Consider the following 26,564-nt stretch of genomic DNA (forward strand, 5'->3'; position numbering starts at 1 on the left):
GGCAGGTCAGAACCCACGTGTCTGTGCTTAGCGGAGGAGCGGGGCCAGCCCTACGCTGACCATCTGCAAATAGGGCGCAGGCAGTAAGGCCTAGCTTTCCTCTGCAGGCAGTGACAGTGCGACTAAAACACGCACCTGACAGATGTGTTTAGCATCAGAGGAAGTAGGAAGCCCAAGCAATAAACTGAGAAGTGGTTATATTTTCTCATATTCCTTTGATTTCCAAAACTAAAGATATTGAGTATCCAGCATATTTATCTAGTACGTAGTTGAGGTTTTGAAATGTAATGGAAGTTTTCCCATGAAAAACAAGTAATAAAAGTAGACTAATGGTTAGTATGTGACGTCAGAAAGATGAGAGACATGGCACACAGTGTAGATTCATGATATCATACATCAGTTTACAGTTCTTCTCTGGTTTACGCATGTATCATGTGTGTAGGGAACATAGGTGTGTGTCCCCCTGTGACAGGAGACAGGGTGGGGCTAGAGCAGTTTCCCATAGGTCAGGTGTGGGAGACAGGAGTTTATACGCAGGATGTCTTCCCGCTGTAGGGCGGGGAGCAACATGGGGTCATGGACATGGCAGGCTGCAGTCCCTAGGTATCTAGAGTGGGGGCCAACTGCGCGTGCTCCCCACAGCACCTGATAACCTCTGTTTCTACACACCTTTGCGCCTGCTGTTTCTCCCCCTGTAGCGCCCCTCCTCTGCTCCTTATGGAGCTATTTGTAATGTGACATCTGCCACAAGAGCACATGGAAGAACAGCAGGCGGCTGGTGGCCAAGCCAGGGCCTCCTTGCAGCCAGAGCAGCATCTAGCAATGGGGAGGCTGCGGTCAGGTGCACCCTACGTGCTGGCAGCTGCTTCACAGTCCAGGTGGTGGGCTCAGCGCAGGGTGTGGAGGCTGTGTGGGCACAGTGACCTGAGCCCCTGGTCATGGGCAAGGCCTGCGTGGTGCTTGGACTATGGAGACAGGAAGGGGGTGTGTGCAAAGAAGCAGCTGCCGGGAGTGTGTGAGCACCCCTTCCAAGTAGGTGCTTCTGTTCTGTGACCTGTCATCTTGAAAACGCAACAAGAAAGGTGAGCAGTTCACCCACAGCCCGTCAGTACGCTGCTCTTCCAGCCTCTGCCTCACCTCACAGTCGAAAACTGTGCTTTCTAATGTCTTTTCCATATGACAAAGCCCATCGCAATTTGTGTTTATTGATGTTTCATGTGTACCCTGCAATCCATCTGGAAACAGAGTATTTCCATAACTCTGTAATTTTCAGACTTGGCAATTCTTGGTATTGTGTTTTTTCCCATCATCAGAACTGTTTTGTTCCTATGAAGTTTTTTGGGAGTGAAAAGAAATAATGAAATTGCATTATTCTGCTTCTGGCTTGGGTTATGAACATCAACATAAAAATATTTCAAATCAAATAGGTAGAAAGTGTGGGACACCGCACCTCAGAAGCTGCTAGACTGCTGGGAGGGTAGAAGGTAACATTTGCTGTGTTTGGAGAAGCGTGTAACCCCACCACAGACCCTGGCTAGCATTTGGGAAAAGTTAATGTCGTTGCCTCTTTTGTGCCGAGTTCACAATGTGACCACTTCAGTTCAGTTTGGTCCAGAGTCAGCCATCAGAGGAGAAAATAAATTTCATCAACTTAAATGGTAAAGTGGCCTAAAATACTTATCAGCTGTTCATATGGCCGTGGTGCCCATAAAGTTCCCACATGACCACAGGAGAAAGACCCTAAGGGCATGTGTGAACTGGATGTTACATACCTGATAAGCTTTCCTCACTGACAGCCTGCAGACCATTCTCATTGATTTTAAGTTCTTCTAATGCAGATGGCAGTTCTGAAGGAATCTCTGCCAGGTTGTTTCCATCCAGATTCAGGCGCATTAATTTCTTCAGATGCTTAAAAAGCAAATCTCAAGATTACCTTTTCATGTGGTCACAGACGTACAGTTGCGCGTCTGCTTCAGGAGTCAGAGTGCAGTGACACCTTTGCCTTACACACCTGCGTGCCCTGTCTCCGGCCCTCATAAGCTGTGTGTTCTCCCCTCCACTCCCCCTTTCTGTACTGTGGCTTTAGTGAGCGGGACAAAGCTGTCTCTGCTAGACCGCTCATACTTTGCTAGATCGTAGGTTTCCACCTTCTCAGCCTGAGACACAAAGCTAATTAGGTAGTTCGGTAATCTGAATCTCATGGATGCTGGCAGTGAGCAGTCATGTGAATCCTTACCAGGTACTGTACGCTAAGTAGAAACAGTGGTAAAACAGCACTAATGATGGCAGAAGTGCATCAGGGCGGTAGATTGTTCCTCTGTGGCACCCACACAGCCTGGTGGGTATGTGCCCATCTGCCTAACTGCCTGCCCCACTACAGTGAAGCATGGCAGCTGGTGGGTTTGGGCGATGCCTCACAGATGATTCAGCTCCAGGCATTCAGTCAGGCTTCAGCAGTTTGAGAATGGGACAGAGGATCCCAAAAACAGAAAGGGAGATGCTCTCCCATGAATCTTTCTAATCAAACAGGAAACGTGAGTCCCAGTTGTCATGTGACAAGGACTCTGCATCTGCGGCTTGAACGTGGACACCAGCCCAGGATTTGTACGAAGGGCTGTAAAGGGGGGAAAGTTTGCCTAGGCTCATTGTCTTTCCCCCACTATTCCCTGTGCTGATTTTCATCTGAGCCCACTTGTGTTTCCAGAACCTCCTCTGGCTCACGTGTTCATCAGGTCCTGCCCACGACACAAAGTAATAGAGCTCTTTCTGGCCTGAGAATGTTAACAGAGTTTCCAGAGAAGCTCTCCTTTGTTCTCAGAAATACCTCACATACTAAGAGATCATATTTCAATATATTTTCAGCTGCTTGGGGAGAAACTGCTCTATAAGTTCAAAACATTAGTCCTGTCACTTTTGCTGTTGTAGCTGCTCTAAGGGTGAAGCATAGAAAAACCAGCTAGAATCACGTAAACAACAGACTGTACTCAAGGTAAACCTTGAAGGCGTTAGGAATGTCGAAGAGGGAACTTTCTTGACTTAGGAGCACACTACAGTGCAAACATGTTCCTTTTGCTCCCTTCCCTTCTGCCAGCACAGAGCTGTCCACAGGGATCTTTCCTCACCAGGTGGAGCATGTATATTTACCTTGAATGCTTTGGGACCTATGCCTGGGGAGGTGATGTTATTTTTGCTCAGATCAAGCCTTTCCAGATTTGGCAATCCATTGAATGCTTCGTCGGGAATGGCGGTGATGGAATTGCCTAGAAAACACAGCAGTGTGGTTTTGGCCTCTGTGTGCACATGTGCAAGGCTGCATACGTGTATTCATGAATGTACATAGACAGCAGGGGAGCTCTACTCAGAGGAGAAAGTAATACCCATAACAAGGACAGCATCTGTATGAGCAAATGCAAATGTAGAAAACACCATCCTGGGGCCTCCAGTCACAGGCTTGTTGTGCTGGTGGCCTTCCTGTTTTAGGTGAAGCTGCTGTGAGGACAGCTAGACAACTGTTAGCATTTTATAACAGAGATGTGTTTCTGGAAGCTTACATAGAAACTGATTTTCCCACTGATGTGTCCCTGGGCCAGAAACCCCACACTGTCACCCATGGGATGCTGTCATCTCACTTACCTTGCTGAAATTTCCTTCTCTAGATGACCGCAGGGAGCTCCAGATCTAATGTTGTAATTACATGGCTTCAGTCTACACAACTTCCTACATGCTTTACATTTATGGGGTTTGGTTAAGTGGCTAGTTGATGATTTTTAAACCCAGACTGTAAGTAAGCTTAACAGAAACAGTCCTATAAGAACCATGTGGTGACCTTCTCAAAACCAAGACCACGTGACTGAGCATAAGTCTTTCGTATTTCATAAGACCTCAGGCTTCCACAGATTGGGATTTCTTATGGTGGGGCCTGACATCCCCACTGTGGCAGGGAGGATATTGCTAGTGTCTGAGCTGCTGGGCATGAGAGATTTCCCTATGGGATCGTGTGAGCGTGGTGTCCTCTCAAAGACTGGCCATCCTGAACCAAGCTGTCAGATGTCATCTACTGAATATGTATTTATAAGGTTACTTATTATTTCCTGGCAGTTTATTTCTGTGACTGCCCCTGAGACACGTCTGAAACCCCATTCAGATTCTCGCACCCCAGCGTCTTTAGAGTGCAGCTGGGCTGTGGGTCTTGTCTCACAGATGGACACACACCCGGGGTTCCCACCAACCAGCCTCACACCCCCTGGCCTTGCCATTCCTCTGCTCAGGACCATTCCATACCCACATGAATGGCTGCAATGAGGGAAAGACAAGTGGCAGGATGCAGGACAGCAGGAACCCTCCTGCATGAAAGCCACAGCCCCCTTGGGAAGTATGGGGTGGCTTCCTTGAAAGCTAAATGTGCCTTTACTCTGTCACTCAGCATTTCCACTCCTTGGTGTGCACCTTACGAGCAGAAGCCTAGTCCACACAGACCTATGTGTGGATGTTTATTTTTTTTATTTTTATTTTTTTATGTGTGTGGATGTTTATAGAGCTGTATGTATGGTCGCCTCAAATTGGGAGTGACCCCAGTGCCCCTCAGGGTCACTGGCACCTGTGGTCCATCTACATAAGCACAACACACTCAGCAGTGGGGAGGACCAGTTCCTGAGGAGTGCGGGGTCCTGAGTGACCCTCCACGGTGACGCAGTAGAATAGGGCCAAGCCCTGGAGACCCATCACCTCAGCAGAGCCCAGGGCAGGTCGCAGGAGGGGCGACCGTGGTCCTGACTGTGTGGGTGGTTCTGCAACTGTATGCATCAGCCAAAGCTCAGAGAATAACTTGCTAAAAATAAGTTTTACTGCATGTAAATTATACCTCAGCAAAGCTGACTTTAGGGAAAAAGTCAGTGGGAAATCCTGATTTGGTTTGGGGAACTTTGCTTTGTACCTAACTATGCTATTTGTTCTGCAAAGTTTATATATGTAATTGTGGATGTGAAGTTAGTCTGGGATCAACTCATATCATGAGATTAAAAATACGACGTTCACAAGGCAAGGCGAGTGAGTTACTTGGAAAGCACAAAGCAGAAGATACATCCCCGTGTCTTACCAGCGAGCTCCAGGCTTGTTATCTCTGGTCCTGTCAGTGGTGGTATCTGCAAGAGGCCAGCGCTGATGCAGCTGATGGTCCTGTAGGACAGGGAGCACCCGCTCGGCACAGACGGCATGCCCCGGGGAGGAGGGGGGCCCCGGGGTCTGGACCACACCCTGAACATGTCTCCTCTGATGGTGCCCTCCTCCTCCTCCTCCTCCTCCTCCTCCTCCTCCTCCTCCTCCTCCTTCTCCTTCTCCTCCTCCTCCTTCTCCTCTTCCTCTTCCTCTTCCTCCTCAGCCTCCTTGTCCTCCTCAGCCTCCTCCCTTGCTGGATGTCCCTGCTGATGAGCTGGCCTCCCCACTGCTCGTGGTCTCCCTGTCGCTCCTCTCCTCTGCTCCTCAGCAAGAGATCTTCCCTGCCCTCCAGGTCCAAGGATCTTTTTCTTTTGCTCCTTATCTTTATCTTCTTTAATTTCTTCTTCATTCTCCTCAAATTGAAGTTCCTCTTTTTGTAGTGCTTGATCCATTTCCACCTGGTGAGGTGAGTTGGTAGGTTCTGTTTGTTCTGAAGAATCACCAGAAAATTCACTCCTATCACTTAATGCTGTACCAGTGAGCTGCAGATGGGAGGTTGCTGGCCATGCGGGGAGGATACAGCAGGGGTGAAGTGTAACATTAGTCAAAGGAAAACTCATAGTGAAAGTCAGGTTAGTAAATATTATTCCCTCCAGGTATTTGAGTGCAATTTAAAGGTAAAGTGCATTTTTGAAATTTTTGCTTGAGTAATTTTAAAACCAATTTTATAAGATTTGTTTTAAGCAATTTTTTTTCCTGTGGCCTTAATATTTATTTTTACTAAAACATCTTGCTACCTGGTAATAAAGAGGGAATAATACTGCCACATGATGCAAAATGGGAAGTACTACCCGTGTGAGGTTTCGCTACGATGAGAGGTGACCTTTATAATAGATAATGTTCAGTTTATCGGGGTTTTGATCATGTAAGAGTCAGATAAAAAAAACTGAAACATGTGGGATCCCTGGGTGGTGCAGCGGTTTGGCGCCTGCCTTTGGCCCAGGGCACGATCCTGGAGACCAGGGATCGAATCCCACGTTGGGCTCCCAGTGCATGGAGCCTGCTTCTCCCTCTGCTTGTGTCTCTGCCTCTCTCTCTCTCTCTCTCTCTGTGTGACTATCGTAGATTTAAAAAAAAAAAACAAAAAACAAACAAACATGTATTTACTTGCTTGTGCTACTGGAACTGGCTTATGTTTGTAGATTTGTTGCTATTTTTGTCTGATTTTCTTTCAGCCCCATAGGCCCAAAAGCATCTTCTGAAATTCAGGATTATAGAAAGTTCTCCTGTTTCTCCCTTCCAGACTCTCTACTTAAATTTTTACTGCTTGACACTTAGGGGAGGCCTCCTGGATCCAGATAATGCTGTTTTGGGTTAGAGGTGCACACAACCGTCCTTTCAAAAGTTCTACAATGATGGGAGCAGAGTGACCTGCAGCCGGTGTCACCTGCGTCTGTGTTTAGCAAAAAGGGGGGCAGGCCCACTGGTGACAGGAGCGCGGGGAGAAGGGGGCCCCATGCATGCGGGTCTCCTGGATCGTTGCTCTGCTGTTGTTTGATACTGTACACAAATCACCCAAGAAAGGGACTCAGGAGATAGGCCTGCTTGATGAATACTTGAGATTTCAACCCAGTATATATTATAAAGTCGGTTATTTTCACATCCTTCAGAGAACATGCAGGAGGAAAATAGGAAAGAATAAGGGACAGGAAGCTGAAGCGATCATATTGAAACATTTATAGTCCTTCCTGTACATCCAAGTTTATTTTTCCAAAATAACCTCAATATTTCAAGATTATTACAAGGCCTTTGAACCCTGTCTGCTCATTCCTGAATCCTACCTGTGTGTTTGCTGACACTATTAGAGGCACAGCCCCCAAGTGAGACAGGCGGTCGTATGCACTAGCATACAGCTAGCTCCTAAGTGCTCTGAAGTCCTCCTGGTACCCACCCCGTGGCTGTCCTGTGTGCATGGAAACAAGCTGCCTTAACTGTAGATAAGAGAAAATGCCTATTCCTTCCCATGAATTTACCACCCATTTGTCTCTTTCTTGAGGCACTGGTTGGGCTCTTCTTGGGGGCATCTGCTGTCCCCGGGTATGAGCCATGGAGAGCTGGGGCTGGTGAGTGCCCCGCAGGCCCCAGGGCTTTCCTGTAGGGCCAAGCACCAGCACTTATCCACTTTCCTGAGTGGTAATGAGTGCAGGTTGCTGGTGGCAGGAGACACTGGGCTTTGTTCTCTCGAAGTGTAAACCCCCTTCCCTGTGTTCGTCAGGAGTCCTTGGTCGTCCCTCATTGCACTCTTAACCTATGCGTGCACTGAGTTGGATTAGGGGAGCAACTCCATGCAGGGAGCCAAGCCATGCTCTTCCCTTGCACAGCACAGGGTGTTGTGGGCTCTGCAGACTGTCCCTGCCCCTTAGAGGGGTTCCGGATGGAGCCAGAACTACACAGGCAAGATCTGTATTTCTGTCCCCTACCATTGATTTTCCCAAATACCTGGTATGTTTATCATTACTTGCCAGTACTCTAAGTACCTTGATGACTAGTTTACCATAATCTAAAAGCTAAGGTAGTAACAAAAACAACAGAATTGAAGACTGTCACATGTGATACTTTGTTGTGGGTAAATACTTGTACCTGTGTCAGAGCAGACAGAGCAGCACTCCCCTTCAGGCCTAACTGTCTGGGGGCACGTCAGCGGGTGGCACATCATCTCATCACAAAGCACTCTTCCATTTGAGCAGAGGCAGGTAGTGCACGGCTCAGGAGACCACACCGCTCTGTTGTACATGGTCATCCCATTCACCAGACAGTGTCCCTTCTTTCCTAGAAGAGAAGTGGGAGCATAGTAAGTTCCTCATATGGTCGCCAGTATGGTGGATGAGGGTGAGCACAGTGTCGAGTTGAACGGATAGGATCACACCAGGGTGCGTTCTCACATGGGGTAAATAGACCCCAGATACGTGACCCAATAGAGGCTTCTGCGTGCTCTGCTTTCAGCCTGTGGTTTAGGCTCTGAGCCGTACCTCTGTACCATATCTGTCTGGGTGACTTAGTTATATAGCACACCCCCCTCCCCCCCAGATCTCAGCAGTTCCTCCTCTGTGCCATGTGTCCACTGGGCACACTGGGGCTGCGGTAGTGATGGTCACAGAGACAGCAGCTTCTGCATCTCCAAAGCAGAGGGAGGGATGGGAGGTTGTGAATCCCACACAAGCCCTAAAAGTGCCTCAGTACCTTGACCAAAACAAATGATGCAGCCTTACCTAAATTCAGAAGAGACACGGCGTGGTAGTTCCCTTGGGTGCCAGAGGGCAGAGAGCAAGAATGACACCAATGATGAGCCCACGTCTCACTCCTGCCAGTGTGCAGACGGGGAAGGCAGAGCCAGGCATTGCAACTGACCGTTTCTTTAGAGTTACTGTGTTACTGAAAACTAGCTCACACATCATTGGTGCCGTTCCTGTGAATTGTTTTCAGTACAGCGATTTCTCTATGTCCAGGGTTGTAGACATGTGGACAAGTATGTCAACCAAGGGAGCCATCAGACCACCTGCCTTGATTGGAATGTGAGAGCAGATGCTGCCTTCCAACCTAGAATCCCCAAGTCCCACCTGTGGGTGGGCTCTCACATTCATTCCCCCCATCCCCTCCTTTCCCTCACCATTCAGGACCTACCCAGCAGTTTCATCTGCATAAGATAAATTCAGTGGCTTAAGGCAACTTTTTGGTTGAAAATAGTTAACAGCTATGTATTCATAGAATCATCTGAATAATTTGTTTCTGTGTCCCAGATGCTCTATCATTATAAATGAAAAAGCAAGTTACAACCTTACTAGGTATATTATCTGTATTATGAATCCAGCTATTTGAAATACATGGCATAGGAAATACTAGAAAATAATAGACCAAAATAGTAACTATGGTTTTATAAATATAGTTGTGGGATAGCTATAATTTTGTATTATAATTAAATTCTATAAATGAAATTTTAAATTATTTCAAAACTTATTATAGACTAAACCAAAAGATAGAGTATCTTGATATTATAATAATTTGAAAATATATATTTAGTATATATTAATTTGAAAATATAACCTAAAATTATAATATATTAATAACCATATAATAACTTGAAAAAATTTTTTGGAAAATTATCTTCATGAAGGTTCTGTTTCTCCTCCCTCCCCTACTGGTTTCTTACCTGGTAACACATTATAACTTGATTCTACTACAAGAAAACTTAAAAAGGAGTCAGACTTTTCCTCTGTGCTATAATCCAGGTTAAGCACAGGAATTGTTGCTGTTGGTGTGACCACTGTCTGCTGGATCCCCAGCTGCCCGCTGGATCTGCGGCTGGGTGAGGAGCTTTTCCTCAATCTTCTGTAATACACCCTCCTCCTTTGTTTCCTAGGTGTTTCTTCATTTTGTCCAAAATCGGTTTGAAAAACGATAAGCAGAAGGACACAAAGCAGACCTGCAAATTTCATGCTTGCCTTTTTCACCATCCAATTTCTAGAATGAAAAGGAAGCAGAATTTTGGATTTAGTAGTGCCTAATTTTTACCTTTGAAAATTGGCTTATTATCGCTTGTGTGCCTCAACAGCATCTTGGAGAAATGACACACATAATATGTGGACTATGTGCTGTTGTGTTACTGCCAAATCAGAATCTAGAATTCTTCTATCAGAATCAAAGAACTTTTAATTAATATCTTTACCTCTAGATCAGGCATAAGGCAACTTTTTTCTATTAAAAACCAGATATTAAATATTTTAGGCTTTACAGGTTACACATTGTGTGTCACGGCTACTCCACTTGGCTCTTACAGTGTGAGAACAGACAGTGGTACACAAACGGGTGTGCTAGTAAGGCTCCAATTACTAGACCGTTTGCTTGGCCTCTAAGCTGTGCTTTGGTGAGCTATCTCTGGACAGCTTTGCTGTGTCCTCAGATTACCCAGGGTTGCTCTACCCAGGGTTGCCAGGTCATCCTCTGACTTGCCCCACCCTCAGCCCTGTCCCCTGCTCTGCTCTTTGGTTCTTCTGTCCTCTGGCTTTATAATTTCCTTTGTTAGGAAGAAGGGGCATGACTGCACCCTGTAAAAATAATAGCCAACTAGCGTCAGTTGTAAAGATGTAAGACAGACAAAGAAAAACTCTTAAGTAACTGGTCTCAAGAGCACCACAGGACCTTGCATGTTGTAAAGGTGAAAAAGGTATTGGTGAAATGAATACTCATACATCTGGTGCTGAAGACCACATGTGGTTGTGGTAGTGTGGTTAAACACGTTTGTCCAGGCCCTGTGAAGTCAGGGAGCAGAGAAAATACAGAGAAACCTTCCACAAGGTGATTGATTGTAGGGGCTGGTTAAAGGATTCACCTGGCCACAACTTTGACCATGGTTAGTCCTGCAAGGAAATCTGCATGGCATCTATTCCCCTTTAAACTGAGAGCCGGCGTCTCCCCCATGGCCTCTGCCTGGCAGCTCTCCCCTCTGCTGTTCACTCAGGTTCCCTCGCTGTCAGTACCGCAAGATGGAGGAGAACCTAAAACCTCAGGGATGCTAAGGACCTAGGATCATTAGCTTAAGTGGCAGCCTTGCTTGGTGATGAGATTTACCCCTCCTCACAGCCTGCCTCACTGAGTGACACCTCTGTTGGTCAGAGCAAAACTGTTAACATTTCAGAAAATGTCACCCTGGAAGGAATGGTAAAGGGTTTAAGGTGATGCATGTACAGACATTAAAATTCCAAGCTGCAGAGGAGGGATTTTGAAGGCTCAAAGGGTCAAAACCTTGGCCATAGACTATGAACCCAGCAATCTTGCTGGGACCTTAGGAAATAGGCCCTGTAAGCTTTGGGTTCAACCTTTCTGTGTGAAATAAAGTGCTCTGCTGACATCAGACGCTACTATGTTACAGGTCTGCTTTGAAAATCTGTGGGCAGGTTGTAGGAACCCCAAAGGGCATCTGAATGGAAAACCATGTACAGGGAGGTGAGTTGAGGCCTTCCTCATGCCACAGTGCCTACCCCCTAAATGTACAGGAACTGAGGATGATCGGTGTCAGTCTAGCCAAATATCGTGACTTCTACCAATAGAAACCTATAATGGTTGTAGCAAACACAAGGTTGCCACCACGGGTCTTTGCCTAAGTACAGATGTCACACACATTCTCCATGTGTACATCACCAAGAGGTCAAGAATGTGAGCACTCTTCATCGGGGTTGCCATCCCCGCATTGCTGATATTCCTTCCAGTTGTGCAATTAGTGACCAGAGTGGATCCAGGAGGCAGCGACTCCTAGAGAAGCTAAAAGTTAGTTCATGGTCACCTCATAGAGAACCCATCAGCCATTATAGCAGTTTTGTGACTTCTGCTTCTAGCCAAAATGGGGTAACAGAGACACCACCCAAGATAACTTATTAAAATTAGGACAAAAACATGAGGCTATGTTTTTCAAACATTAGACATGAAGCAGCATAGGACATTGACCTCTGGACGGGTCGGGAGGGCAAACAAGTCCAAGGTGAGCCTCTCTTCATGCTGCAGCTCAGGGAGGGGACCCAGCAAAGTCCTGGTTTCCCTGGGGCGAGAGTTTGCAGAGCAGATAGTAGAGAGGAGGGCTGCCCCCGCAAAGCCTTCCAGAGACCTCAAGTCTTCAGCTGAATTCTGATTAGCATGTCTGCATGAGTGAACTTCTCGACACGGCAGAAAGAACTACTGTACACAAAAGGGAAAATCTCTGGGGCTTGTAAAAGATGGCCAGAGTTTGGGTGCCCACCAGTCAGCCTGGGAAACCTGCACAGGGCATCAGGTAAAGTGTTCAGAAGGGCCCTGGCACAACAAGGGAAACAGTCCACCCCAGACTAATGAACAGCATGCATCTCTGAAGAATCCACTGTATGCAATAATGTGACCATGTTCCAGATCACCCAGTAGGTGTTTGGGAGTCTGGTGAAAACTTAGGCACACAAAGGTGGAGGAAAAATGGTCCATAAAGATTATGTTCATATAATAATACTGTATTTAGGGGGGTTACAACATAAGTAGAATTAAAATGTATGAGAACAGAAGCATAAAGGAGGAAAGAGGAGATGTGCACATACTGTGGTAAGGTTCTTTTCTATGAAGTGGAATAATATCCCTTGAAGATAAGCTATAATAAGTTATTATTTTTTAAAAGATTTTATTATTTATTCATGAAAGACACAGAGGAGAGAGAGAGAGGCAGAGACACAGGCAGAGGGAGAAGCAGGCTCCATGCAGGGAACCCGATGTGGGACTTAATCCCGGGACTCCAGGATCACGCCCTCGGCCAAAGGTAGGCGCTAAAGCACTGAGCTACCCAGGGATTCCCAAGCTATAATAAGTTAAAGATGCATATGCTTGAACCCCTAAGATAACCACTAAACAAAAAAAGAGTTATAGTAAATAAGGCAATAAAAGAGATCGAATGGAATAATAAAAATTATCCAAAACAAATTTATAGAACACATTAAATGTAAATTAGTTAAATGCCACAATTAAAAAGCATAGACTATTAGGTTAGATTTTTTTTTTAAAGCATGACCCAACTTTTGCTGCCTGTAAGAAACTCATGCTAAATATAAAGATGCAAATGGGTTAAAATTAAAAGGGTGGGAAATTTTTATATTGTGGTAACACTAATCAAAAGAAAAATGGAGTGTCTGTATTAACATAAGTTCAAGTAGATAAGATAATCATATTGCCAAGCATGAGGAAAGCCTTGCATAATGTTAAAGGGATCTATTCTTCCCAAAGACAAAACAATCTCAAACCTTTATATGCTGAATAATACAGTTTCCAAATAGCATGAAGGTGCAAGTGGAACTACAGAAAGAAGATAAATCTACAGTCAACATCCACAATTTCTACTCTGCTGTCTCATACAGATTTTAAAAATAGTAGATAGTAGTTAAAACACTGAAATGGGGTGCCTGAGTGGCTCAGTTGGTTGAGCATCTGACTCTTGATTTTGGCTCAGGTCATGATCTCAGGGTTGTGAGACTGAGCCCTGCATGAGGCTGTGTGCTGAGCATCGAGTCTGCTTGGGATTCTCTCTCCCTCTGTCCCACCCTCCCACTCACATTCTCTCTCAAACTAAAAAACAATGAGATACCACTGGACATCTATACATCTATTAGAATGGCCAAAATAAAAAAACACCAGACAACACAAAATGCTAAGAAGGATATAGAGCAGCAGGAACTCAACATTCGTGGCTGGAGGGAATGCAGACTGGCACAGCCACTTTGGAACATAGTTTGGCAGTTTCTTAGAAACTGAACACACTCTTACCATGTAACCCAGCAATCATGCTCCTCAGTATTTACCCAAGGGCCTGAAAACATATGTTCACACAAAATCCTGCATGCGGATGTTTACAGCAAACTTAGAAGCAACCAAGATGTCCTTCAGTAGGTAGGTGGATAAACAATGGTCCATCTACTCAAGGGAATATTAATAAGCACTAAAAAAAAAAAGGACCATTAGGCCATGAAAAGTTAGGCCAGTGAAAAGTTTTACTTAGTGAAAGAAGCCAATCTGAAAAGGCTAATATTGTAATATTCCAACTCTGTGACATTCTGGAAAAGGCAAAACTGTAGACACAGTAAAAATGAGTTGCTGCCAGGAATTGGTGCCAGGGGGAAGGATGAATAGATGGAGCACAGAGAATTTTTAGGGTACAGTCAGAATACTCTGTATGGTACCATAATGATGGACACCTATTGTGACACTTTTGTCCAGATCCATAGAATGTACGCCATCAAGAGTGAACTGTAATGAAAATTATGGACTTGATAATGATATGTCAATGTAGTTTTGTGAGTTGCAACTTTCTGTGAACCTAAATTTGATCATTGTCATATATAAAAACATGCTAACACCGTGCTTAATTTTGAAATACAGTGTTTTCCCATTAAGATCAGGAACATGGGGCAGCCCGGGTGGCTCAGCGGTTTAGTGCCACCTTCAGCCCAGGGCATGAGACCCGGGATCAAGTCCCATGTCAGGCTCCCTGCATGGAGCATGCTTCTCCCTCTGCCTGCTTCTCCCTCTTCCTGTGTCTCTGCCTCTGTTTCTCAAATAAATAAATAAAATCTTAAAAAAAAAAAAAAAAAAAAGATCAGGAACATGAAAGGATGTCTGGTCTCACGACCCATAGTCAACATTTTATTGGGTGTTCTGGCTGGTACAGTAACATAAGACCAAGAACCAAATGCATCCAGACTGGAAAAGAAATTGATGTTGCACAAATGTCTTATTCATGTATGTAGAAATCCTATGCCAACAAAAAAAGCTGCAGCTGAGTTTATAGCAAGGTTTCAGGATATAAGATCAATATACAGAAATCAAGATTAATTCAATATGCTAACAACAATGAGAAAGTTAAGTTAAAAATACAACATCATTTAAAATAAAAAGGCATTAAAATGTGAAATACTTAGAGATACTTCTGACAAAAGATGTAAAAGATTGCAGTCCTGAAAACTATGAAGTATGGCTGAAGTAAATGGAAAAGGCACCTATATAAGGGATATATACAGTGTATATAGGTTAGATGACTCAGGTTTAAATTCTCAATTCTATAAAGTTAATCTATAGGTTTGTCACAAAGCTGGCCAAAATTCTAACAGGGCCTTTTTGTTTTGTTGTTTTTTAATGGTAAGGTGATTCTAAAATTTTTATGTAAATGTGAAGAGCCTAGAATAGCCAAAGCAACCTTGGAAGAGAGAGAGAAACACATTTGGAGGATTATCACTATAAAGGTGAGGAAGTAGTGGTAGTGTGATGCTGGTGTTGGGACAAAATGGACGGTTCAGAAGGAGACCAAACCTGCACAGGCAGTTGGGAGAGCGATCTAATGCCAGAGCGATCTAATGTAGAGAGGAGGATCTTTTCAGCACATGGTACCTAGAGTAAGTGCATAGTCATGTATAATACAGAAAATCGATCATAAATGAATATAAGAGCAAAAAGTATAAAACTTGTAGAAGAAAATATAAGAAAAATTCTGATGACCTTGGATTTAGCAAAGATTACTTAAGTATGCAATAAAAAGCAAGAAATACATTTTTAATTGGACTTCATCAAAATTGAAAGCTTTTTCTCTTCACTATTAACAATAGGATACTACCACATACTGGAGAAAATGTTTGCAAAATATATATTCAGGAAGGAACATGTATCAAGAGTAAAGAAGTCTTGCAATTCAATCATGCAAAGAAAACTCCGTTTTTAAAAGCCCAAAGTTTTGAACACAGTCACCAAAGAAGATTCACAAATGGCAAAGAAGCACATGAGAAGGTGTTCAAAACCATTCGTCATTAGGGAAATGCAGATTAAAACCTCAGTGAGATAGCAATGCACATCAGTTGGAACAACTTAAAAGAGGCTGTGGCAGGTGCTGACAAGTACGTGGAGTGACTAGAATTCACTTACAATGCTGTTGGTAATGCAAAACCACATGAACATTTCTGGAAAACAGTTTGGCAGTTTCTTCTAAAGTGTAGCATTCACCTACCATTTACCCAGCCATTCTGCTGCTAGATGTTCACTCAAGAGAAACAAAAACATATGTCCACACACTGACTTAATTGTGAATGTTCATGGCAGCTTGCTTTTTGCTCTAGACAAAAAGGGGAAGCCATCCAAATGTCTAGCAGTGTGTTAGTAGATAAACAAATGGTACCATATCCATACAGTGGAATACTACATAGCAACACTGGATAAACCTCAGAATAATTATGTTGAATAAAAGAAATCTTATACAGAGGGCGTATACATGATTCCATTTGTAGGAGATGCAAACTTTTCTGCACGGAAATGTATCTGTGCTTGCTTCAGCAGGAATGGGGGTGAGTTGGCAGTTAGGCATGTGTAGGAGATTACCAAGGGTCATGGGGAAGCTTTTGGGGATGGTGGGTATATTCATTTTCTTGATTGTGGTTATGGTTTTACGTGTGTACTTCAAGCGCACTTTAATTTTCAACAGTCCTCGCCACTGTATTTGGATTGGGGTACTGCCTTGATATCAGGGTGGCTGTTTGGGGTCACATCTAAGTCATAATGAACAAAATCCCCACTGGTGGGAACCTTCTAGTGATGTTGTATGGCCTCACACTTCCCTCAGACACAGGTGGAGTCCTGTCATGGGGGACTATGGGGACCAGACTCTGGGGCTCATGGGTCAGATCCATGCTCAGGACACTGGGAGACTAGAAGCCAAATAGAGTCATCTGTTGCTTGTTTCTAAATACAGCTGACAAGCTAAAGTGGCTTTTATGTTTTTAAATGGCTTTAAAATTTTAAAGAAGAATAATTGACAGATCATATGAAATTAAGATTTCAGTACTCCTACATAAAGTTTTACAGGAGCAGTCATGCTCAATTATCTGTGTGTTACTTTGGGCGACTTTTCCATTAAAGGGCGTGGTTGAGTAGTTGAACAGATGCTAACAGACGGCCTGCAAATATAAATACTGTGTGCAGGACAAGCTTGCCAGCCCACCACTGACAGTAGTGCTTCTCAGCCAGGGACACGTTTGCCCCTGGGGACATTTGGTAGTGTGTGGACTCCCCTCCTAGTCACCAATGGGAGGGGCACTCTTGACTCCCCATGTGTGGGGGTTTTCCCACAGAGCCCAGGACCACCCACCGTGACAGGGCCCTGGCAGCCCACCATGTCAGTGTCTACATAAGGAAGCCCTGGTTTAGAGGAGCAGATATAGAGGTTTTTAATAAGATAGCCGCACACTGTTTACAGGCACAGTCTAATGAATCATGACTAGGTGGGGTCTTTAGTGATAACTTATAAACAAACCATTTCCATACGGTGATCTCTTTGCCAGGGTTTTTTCCTGTTTAGATGCCGTTTTCTTTTGCTCTCATTTCCAAGTCTTATATGCTCATGTGACGGGAACTGAATGGTCCTTGAATGATCCTACTTCCGGTTTGAATTCTGTTGTGCTCAGGTGCAGCTGTGTTTCTCAGCAACCTCGGGCATTTATAAGGGTGCTCCACTGTGTACCACGCAAACCTGCCCCGAGTCCTACAAGTCTCCTTCCCCAGGACTGCCAGACTGTTTAGTGCTCAGGTCGCTCTGGCTGCACATTCTTCGCTAGGGTGGGCTCCAGTTTGTTGTCCATAGGAAAGCCCAGAAGAGATCTAAAGATAGAAGCTGTGGGAGTGGCTGGCTGGCTTAGTTTGAAGAATGTGTGACCCTTGATATTGGAGTCATGAGTTCAAACCCCATGTTGGAGTAGAAATGACTTAAATAAATAAATGTATTTAAAAATTAAATTAAAAAATAAAGATACAAGCCATGTTCACACACTTTCCTCTCTCCAGAGTTTATAGTTTTTTTAACATCTTCCTTAGATGTTTAAATGTGTTAAAGTATATACAAAACGATGTATATGTTTATAAGGCAGAAAAAAATACATTGCCTTAATCATAATTCATAGTTTGGTACAAGGACAGGCACACTTTTTCTTCCAAGGTTCAGAAGGTAAATATTTTAGGCTTCGTGGGCCAACCGTCTCTGTTGAAACTACTCAGCTTTGTTGTTGTTGCCCAAAGTAGGCTCCAGGCAGTAAGTAAACAGAATGGGCGTGACTATGTTCTCATGGTACCTTGTTTAAAAAACAGAATTTGTCTTAAGGGACCTAGTTTTCCACTCTCTAGTTCAGTGCATTTTTTGTGACCCCTCTAAACATATATAAACTCATATATTTAAACATAAATGGAATTGTTTAATATATCTTATGCTACAACCTATTTTCCCTTCACTCATTAATAAACTGTGGACATATATGTCAATATATATAAATCCATCTAGTCTGTCCACTCTATTTTCATTCCATAAGTTATTTAACAATTTGGTGACAGATATTTAAATTCTTTGCCAGGTTTTCACTGTTACAAATATTCTTATGCAGATATCTTTTGGAAGTTTTTTTTTTTTTTTTTAAGATTTTATTTATTTATTTATGAGAGACACAAAGATAGACAAGGAGAGAGGCAGAGACACAGGCAGAAAGAGAAGCAGGCTCCAGGCAGGGAGCCCGAAGTGGGACTCGATCCCGGGGCTCCAGGATCATGCCCTGGGCTGAAGACAGGCACTAAACCACTGAGTCACCCAGGGATCCCATTTTGGAAGTATTTTTGTGTTCTTTTAATTTTCAGTTTAAAAATAATAATAGAGTCTCCTTTGTTTTTGAACAATATTATCCCTCGGATTTATTTTTGGATACAGTGTAATATTTATAAGTCATTTGTCATATTTATTATTGTATTTTGAGACTGTTGTAGGTATATTCAAATTATATAGAACAATTATAGAATTATAATTATAGAATTGTTACATCTTTCTGGTGCTTTTATTATTAGGTACTTTTTATATCTCTAGTAGTTTTTGCATAAATCTACTTTATTTGGTAACTTAGATGCTTTCTTTTGGTACACATCTGCTTGATATAATTGTTGCATCATTTTACTGTTAATTTTACTATAGTCTTATATTTTCAATATACTTTCTATTACATACCATGGAGTTTTTTAAATGCAATCTGACAATCTTTGTCTTTTAATTGGAGTATTTAGTCTGTTTATACCTAATGTCACGCTTGACATGTTTGGGCTTAAATCTGTTTTCCAGCTTTGTCCTGCCTGTTCTGTGGTTCATTTGTGGGATTTTTTTGATTTTTGTTTTTTGTTTTTGTTTTTTTGTATTCTTGCTTGCTTTTTAAAATTGATTACTGAGTTTTTATTGTTCTGTTACTAATTTACACTTTTTACTGTTTTGTTCTTTGTAGAGACGACCACATACATCTTAACTTATCAAGTCTTAGTATAAATATGAGCTAGTACCTTTCCCTCTTCCTGGATGATACAAGGGCCAGGACAGCTCTACCTGCAGTCACCACATCCTAGCATGGTTGCTGTATCCATCATGTTAACCCTTTAGATATGTTAAGTCCTCAGAAGATGATGATAGTGATTGTTCATTTAGGTCAGGCTCTCTCAACCATAGCACTATTAACATTTGGGTTAGATATTCTTTTTCGTGGCAGGCTGGCCTTTGCATATTTAGTAGCATCCCTGGCCTCTACTCAGTAGAAACAACCAGCACCTTCTCCTCCATGATGATGAGCAAAAATGTCTTCACACATCAGCAGGTGTATCCTGGGGGATGGAGGGATTGTCCTGCCCCCCCCCCAAAAAACCACTGCTTTAGAATCACCTAAACATTTATCCTTTTGTTTCTATTTATTCTGTTCCACAGGGCCAGTCTTCTGTCAGGGTTATATTCTTTCTGATTGAAGAACACTTTTTAGTAATTGCTTTAATGCAGGACTGCTGGCGACCAGTTCTTTTTGTGTGTGTATCTGAAAAGATTTATATTTTATGTCATTCTGAAAGAATTTATTTGCTCACATGGAAGTGTAGGTTGACAAGTTTTTTTGTTTCAGCATTTTGAAGATTTCATTCCAACATCTTGTTTCCTTAGTTTTTATTCCATAGTCATCTGCCAACTTGATGATTTCTCCTTTATTATTATTATTTTTTTTAATTTCTCCTTTAAAAGTAACGTTTTTCCTGGCTGCTATTGAGATATTGTCCTTGGCTTTGGTTTCCAGCTGCTTTGCTCTATTGTACAGATTTTCTTGTTTTTATCCTTTTTGGGACTTAGAGAATTTCTTGAATCTGTGGCCTCATGTTCATTAAATTTGGAGACTTGTCAGCCCTCATTAAATTTGGAGGTTTGTTAGCCCTCATCTCCACCTAATACTGTCCCACTTCGGTCTTGTTTCTATTCAGAGCCAAGCTTGCAGGTGTGATGGCTTCCCCGTGTCTGCTCTCTCGTCGTCTTCACCCTGTCACTCCATGAATTATTCTGGTCATTCCTTTAACCTCTGTCCCAGGTTACTGTCTCTCCAGCAGAAATCCATCCATTGACACCTTGTTTCTGTTATTGTGGGGTTTCATTTTTAAGTTTTCAGGGACTCTTCATTGTTTCTGATTCTCAGTGTCATTCTTATCCTTTAACTATTTGAACATGTTAATCACATTTTTTAAAAACTCTGTGTCTGAAAACTCCCATTTTCTGGACGCTTGAGTTGTCTGTTTCTATTGTCTGTTATTTCCTTGGAGCTGTAGTCTTGATCTGTTTCTTTGTATGCCTCATGGTTTTTGATTGCGCATCAGCTGTTGTATAAGCCTTGGATGATACATTCTTTATCCCAGAAGGATTTACATCTGCTTCGGGCATGAAGTTAAGCACCAGCAGGTATAGACTGAGTGATGTGAAGTGCAGCCTCTCTGTACCTAGTTACTGATGAAACTGGTCTCAAACCAAAGCCTGGGACTAAAGCGCATCACCCTCCCTTCACCCTGCTGCTGCTGTGGCCCTGTTCCTAGATGGCGTTTTTCTGTTGTGTTTGTTTTTAAAGATTTCACATAAATATTTAAGAGAGAGTTAGAGCCTACACACAGGTGCAGCAGGGTGGGGAAGAGCAGAGGAAGAGAGAAAACCTCAAGCAGATGCGTCACTGAGCACAGAGCCTGATACAGGCTCCATCCCATGACCCTGAGATCATGACCTGAGCAGAAATCAAGAGTCAGACACTCAACCCACTGAGCCTTCCCAGGTGCCCCAGTTCCTAGAGTTTTATCTCTTGCCTCCTGAGGCTGATTGATTGATTTTAAGATTTTATTTACTTATTCGAGAGAGACACACAGGCAGACACAGGCAGAGGGAGAAACAGGCTCCCTGCGGGGAACCCGATGTGGGACTCGATCTCAGGACACTGGGATCACTCTCTGAACTGAAGGCAGATGCTCAGCCCCTGAGCCACCCAGGCATCCCCCTGAAGCTGTTTTAAAGCTACACAGAAATTCTTAGGTTGCCTCTTCTGGACCTTCCTTCTAGATGCCTTCAGAAGAAAAGCTGTTCAAAAGCTGGTTTGTTTCAGTTCTATCCCAAATATTAGTCTTGCTCTTTTCCTCTCTGATTATTCTCAGCAGCTTCTGCCCTGAAATGCTTAGTCTGCATTATCAGAACCAGAAGTTCCGTCGGATTACTTTTTTTTCCTGCTAAAATATATCCTCTTTCTCTAAAAGAATGTTTTGAGTTTTAAAATGTTTGAAATCTTAAGTCAGAATATATCATTGTTTAGTTGGAAGTAGAATAATGATTTCAAAATTGTTTTCCTCCAAAATGTTAGCTGTTGCCCATTCGCTTGTAGGTCGGGTGTTACTGATGAGAAGTCTAAGTTAAATGTCAGCCTCATCTCTTTGTAACAAATCTCTTCCCCCCCCCTTGCAATATTTTCACCTCATCTTTAATATTCCAAGTCTTTCTGTAATGAGTAGGATTGTTTTCAGTTTTGGTTTTAATTTGTTCTTGAGATCTTTTAGATCTACGGACATCTTGCTCTTCCACCCAAGCTCTCCTTTGCTCATCCTCTTCCTAGTCTGAGGGGCTTCTCCCCTCTTACCTCCTAGGACAGCTGCATACTCCCCTGGCCTTTGTTTGCAAGAGATCTTCTGTTACTTTCGGGGTGTAGTGAGAGGAGAGCGGGCGCCGTCCACTAGGTTTGTCCTCTTCAAAGTCACTGATTCTTTTTATAACTCCATCTTCCAAGTCCTCCTCCCGGGCCCTTCACCCATGGACTACCCTCTGACGCACCACCACTTCACTCCAACTCCACAAGGAGCAGCCTGTCTTGTCTGCTAACCTCAGCATGCAGATCTTTGCTCAGTATGTATGTCCAGGAATTACTGTCTCTTCAAAACCTCTGCTGGAGGTCACTGAGATGAAACTACATTAAAACACATTTATGTAATTTACCCTAGTTTTAGGAGAACTAACATGTGAAGGGTATGCATGTTAGCCACCGGGCAGTTGATATGGTAAAAGATTCGAGAGTGAGCAGACAGGTTGGCAAGGGGCCCGAGTGGGCTGCAGGGGGGCAGAGGGTGAGGAGTTGGGCCAGAGGCGGGGATGTGGGCTCTGATGGAGAGCGTTGTGGCTGCGCCTCGTGTGCAGCAAGTTCTCAAAATTGTCTTGCATTGACAGCCGTCTGTGCAGACTCCCCATTCTGAAATGGGTGAGAGTTATGAGGAGCTCAGCCCTGGACAGGGGCTCTGGGGAAACTCCAGGAGGGTCTCAGGTGTCCATAGTCCCAGGGCCTTACCTGGACTCACCCTCCCCCAGCATCCCTGCCCTGGAGATATCTCCCTTAGGCTTTCTCTTCCCTCCCCCAAATTGGCTCACCTTTATTTATCCAGAAATCTAAATACATGTACAAAAATAAATTTACAGAGATATCTCAATTTTAACAAAGTCCGAATCTAAGTAGTCTCATTGAAATGTTTAAAATATTTTTACAAAATGGCCTCAAAATACTGATTTTATAATTGATGCCTAGGCCTTTGTTATTTTCAGTGATTTATAGACCTTTTCAGTGCATTTAATACTTTAATCATCTTTACAACTGAGTAAATATGTTTCTAGAGGTAAAATTTTATGGTACTCTAATCACAGTAGGTATTATTTTGATCAAGTAAATTTTTCTTTCTAGCACTTCCTGTTCTATCCTGACATAAATACCATCTGTAAGTCTTGGTTAACTTACTGTTTTTCTCCATGTAAAGTTTTTCATCAACTGTCTTAAGTAAGTTTTAGAATATTAAATTGAGAATTTTAAACTTTTACACAAAACAAAATGTCTGTTGTCTCTTTTAACTTTACTCAACAGGCTTAAAAACGAGAAACATTTTTAATTAATACTTTGTGTTCTTTTAGGTCTTAAAAATAAAGAATATAATTTTCAAACCAACTTTTATACTTCTATTGAACATGTAATTCTATTTAAACATATAAGAATAAATTTAATCCTAATTCCATAAAAGTTCAAAATACTTGGGAAGTATTCATCCTGAAAAAAACAAGTAAGCAGCATAATGCACACTTTAAGCTTTTAAAATCTATTAGTAAGAGCTAATATCCTCAAGTGTTAAACACATTTGCAACATAAAACGCCCAAATATTAAAACCATTCCACATGCTTTAGTAGAAACTTAAAATTTAAAGCTTTTTTACCTGAAATTCTAAACTAAGTAGGTTTTGCTTGGTGTCATTTAAGTCTCCAGCTGAAAATGAAACAAAACCAGAGCTTTCTTTAAAACAAAGAAAGAGGATTGTTGAGAAATGTTAACTGACTTCTTAGTAAAATCTAAAATAACTGTTTCCCTTGGGGATAAATGCTTTTCAGATCTTTGTGCGAACAGCCAAGAGAGTAACCAGGGAAGATGGTTACCAAGGGAAATATTTTTTCTAAATTGCAGAAGAAGCAGAAAGCAGGGAAGGCGTTAGTCTGGAGGCCAGGAAGGCGGGGCTGGAAGCACAGTAGAGGCTGATTAAGAATGTGGTTTCCATTGACTGTTTGCATTTAAGAAAATCTTAAAGCTCACACCCGCCAACATGATACCACTTGAGCTTTACCAGACTACAGAGACGCCATTGTTGCCATTGTGCATTCCCGGGATGCCTTCAGTAGCGTTCACTGGCTCCTCTGTGCCTGCTCCCTCAGTCCAGAAGGCAGTGTTGTTAACAAAAGAAAACAAATCAAAGAGCTGTTACATATTAATATCATTGAAATTATGTAACTTCCAACCTTGAGGTCATAACAGGAAAATGAGCAAAGGAGCTTTGAGCCTTCTGATCATGGTTACTCAGGCGAATTGGTTGTCTACTTTGGCCTAGGTTTTTTTTTTTAATCTACAGTTGAGCAGGTCAAAGATCAATCAGGATTCCAGACTTGCCCCGCATCCCCGCTCCCGCTTATGGGGACCTTGGATGAATTACTGTTGTTTCTGATTAAAGTTTATTCTTCTGTACAACTGAGATGATAGTACCTACCTTTAGAATTTTGTGGCAAATAAAATCAGTAACGTATGCAAAATGCCTGTCATAGGCTAGGTAATTATATAATGGCTATTTTAAAATTTATTTTTTATTTTTTTAAAGATTTATTTATCTGAGACAGAGCATGCAGACCAAGAGAGAGCAAGGGGGAGCAGCAGAGGGAGCAGGAGAGGTCTGTGTTACCAGGGAAAGGTGTGCTGCCACAAAGCTATGTGGAGAAATGGATACTTGTTACAGAGGCCTGCAAAGTTGTCTACAATGTCCCAGAGGAAAAGAGGACAGAACTGTGCATGTGCTTTGTTATTGTACCTTCTTCTAATGCAAAGAGTGAGCACCCTTCTGCAGAACAAACAAGAATAAGTAAATCTCAGATTATTAATAATGGTTCTCTCTGAGTGATGGAATTATGCAGGGACTTTACTATGTAATCCATGTTTTTATAACATTTTGAGCTTTTCATAACCAGATCAGAAAAAGAATAACTTTTTAAAAGAATTTAAACAACCAGAAAGAGGTGACTTGAAGTAGCATTGCGGAGAAAGAGCAATAGTTAGCATGATGCAAGGACAGAGGGGCTGCAGAGACCAGGACTCTTGTTTCTGAGGTCTCAGCTCTAACATTTTGTGGCTTAATTGACTGTTACGTGAATCCTTCTGCAGAAACTATTTTAACCACATAGTACATGGAAAATACTGGTATTGGAGGTCTCCTCCCCTTTATTACTGCAGCCATAACCATGTCCTGAAACTCGGCTCCGACAGCTGCTCTGCAGTTTGGCGTTGAGCCCACGCAGGATGCGAGTGGGTCTCTGGCACCCAGGCCACAGGGGCAGCCAGCCTGGGTTCAGCTCCAGAACATGTGTTTGAGGAAAGTCCGCTTTGGAGAATTTTTACCCCTGTGGTGTGGAGTACCAGTGAGTTAGTTTTTCTTATAAGGGTGTGGTTGTTTTCCATGTGACAACCTTGTAGGTAGCACCTCAATACAGCAAAATTTTGGAAATTTTACAGAGGTCCCTCTCAGAAATGGGTGTTACCTCCTGGGATCTGTTTTGTCTCCCTTCCTATGCCAACGATGCCTTCAGCTAATTCACACCAAGACACGACAGTTGCTTCTTTTGCTGGCCCTGACTTAGGTCTGAGGAATATTCACATGTAAGTGGAGGGCTAGTGTGTGAATGTGCCCGTGACGTCGTCAGTGTGCCCCTTCCTGAGTCATTGCCCATGTTTCTTCAAAGATTCTGTAATGTGTACGATTACCATAAACATATAGAATGCCCAATTCGCTGTTGCTTTTTTTTTTTTTAATGATTTTCATATTCTGGAATAGGTAATACAAATATATACAAGTGGCATAGATTTTAAAAGTGCATGGTTTTTTGTATCAAATACTGGCAGGTTGGGTGGTTCTACATCAAAGACAAAATTCTTGATCACTATAAGAATTTAAAATTGCCAGTGTGGTGTAAACAACACTTGGAGCCTCTGGGTAGCTTCCTGCCTTGGGGTAGTCTGCCAGAAATGTCAAGGAGCAAAATTATCAATGAAATAGAAAACAGTTTTACAGCCTATAGTATCTACAGTGCCAAAAGCTGGGTTTGTTTTTTAATAGACCTAATAAAACCAGTAGCAAGGCTGATGAAGGAACAGAGGGTGAGTACAGGTCACCAGTGTGAAGACTTGAAAACGTCATATAGGTTCTGAGAGCAGGTAAAAGAACACAAAGAGTACATTATTGACAGCTTTATGCCAGCAAAGCTAGATGATCTGACAATTCCTAGAAAATACAATTTAATAAAACTCTCAGGAATAAAAAATCAGAATTGTCTATTAAGGGAGTCAAATTCATAGTTTCAAATCTTCCCACAAAGAATATCACAGGCCTGTATAATTGATCAACAAATTTTATCAGACAGTGTTTTAAGGCTCATATAACCATATAACAGCCTGCAAGAATATTACAAGAAAGGAAAAGTATCGATCATAGTATGTATGAGCATAGATTCACAAAACTTAAAATATTAACAAACCAAATCAGCAATATATATTGGGTAATAAGTCATGAGTACATTGGGCTTATTCAAGAAATACCTGCTTAATTTAAGGATAAAACCCAAACTAAAAACACAGCACAACAAAACAAAAAATCCAAACATAATACAATCATGTTACTATTTAAAGAAGAAAGAAAGAAAACTTTTGCATCCTAGTGATGGGAGGAATTCCTTAGACTGACAGTATCTACAAAACAGCATACTTCCACCCCTAGCTGTGTGCCCATGAGGAGATGAAATACATATCCACACAAGAATTTATCCATGAATTTCTAATTTCATTGCTATGCTGTTCATAACAGCCAACATGTGGAAATAGCCCAAATGTCCCATCTGATGAATGTGGTCCATGCACACAGTGGAATATTTTTCAGCAATAAAAAGGAAGAAGGCACTGAT

The 26,564-nt window shown here is 42.5% G+C and overlaps 2 protein-coding genes across 8 annotated transcripts in view; one reads left to right on the forward strand and one right to left on the reverse strand.

Annotated features, from left to right (window-relative positions):
• ECM2 (extracellular matrix protein 2) overlaps nt 1-23,901 on the reverse strand; it is a 33,073-nt gene extending 9,172 nt beyond the window's left edge. The window contains exons 1-7 of one of the 5 annotated variants that reach the window (XM_072760495.1): nt 23,693-23,901; nt 23,291-23,340; nt 9,362-9,672; nt 7,795-7,983; nt 5,096-5,713; nt 3,145-3,260; nt 1,773-1,908 (exon numbers count right to left, since the gene is read on the reverse strand). In XM_072760495.1, coding sequence (XP_072616596.1) covers nt 1,773-1,908; nt 3,145-3,260; nt 5,096-5,713; nt 7,795-7,983; nt 9,362-9,665 — 1,363 coding nt within the window. In that variant the 5' untranslated portion in view covers nt 9,666-9,672; nt 23,291-23,340; nt 23,693-23,901. Of the gene's footprint in view, nt 1-1,772; nt 1,909-3,144; nt 3,261-5,095; nt 5,714-7,794; nt 7,984-9,361; nt 9,673-23,290; nt 23,541-23,692 lie in introns of those variants that run through there. The other 4 variants (XM_072760507.1, XM_072760500.1, XM_072760491.1 and 1 more) reach the window with 4 other exon arrangements.
• The window catches only part of CENPP (centromere protein P), a 230,132-nt gene that overhangs the window by 174,532 nt on the left and 29,036 nt on the right, over nt 1-26,564 (forward strand). The window lies entirely within an intron of this gene.

The sequence above is a fragment of the Vulpes vulpes genome, chromosome 1 (assembly GCF_048418805.1).
Source record: "Vulpes vulpes isolate BD-2025 chromosome 1, VulVul3, whole genome shotgun sequence".
Classification (NCBI taxonomy): domain Eukaryota; kingdom Metazoa; phylum Chordata; class Mammalia; order Carnivora; family Canidae; genus Vulpes; species Vulpes vulpes.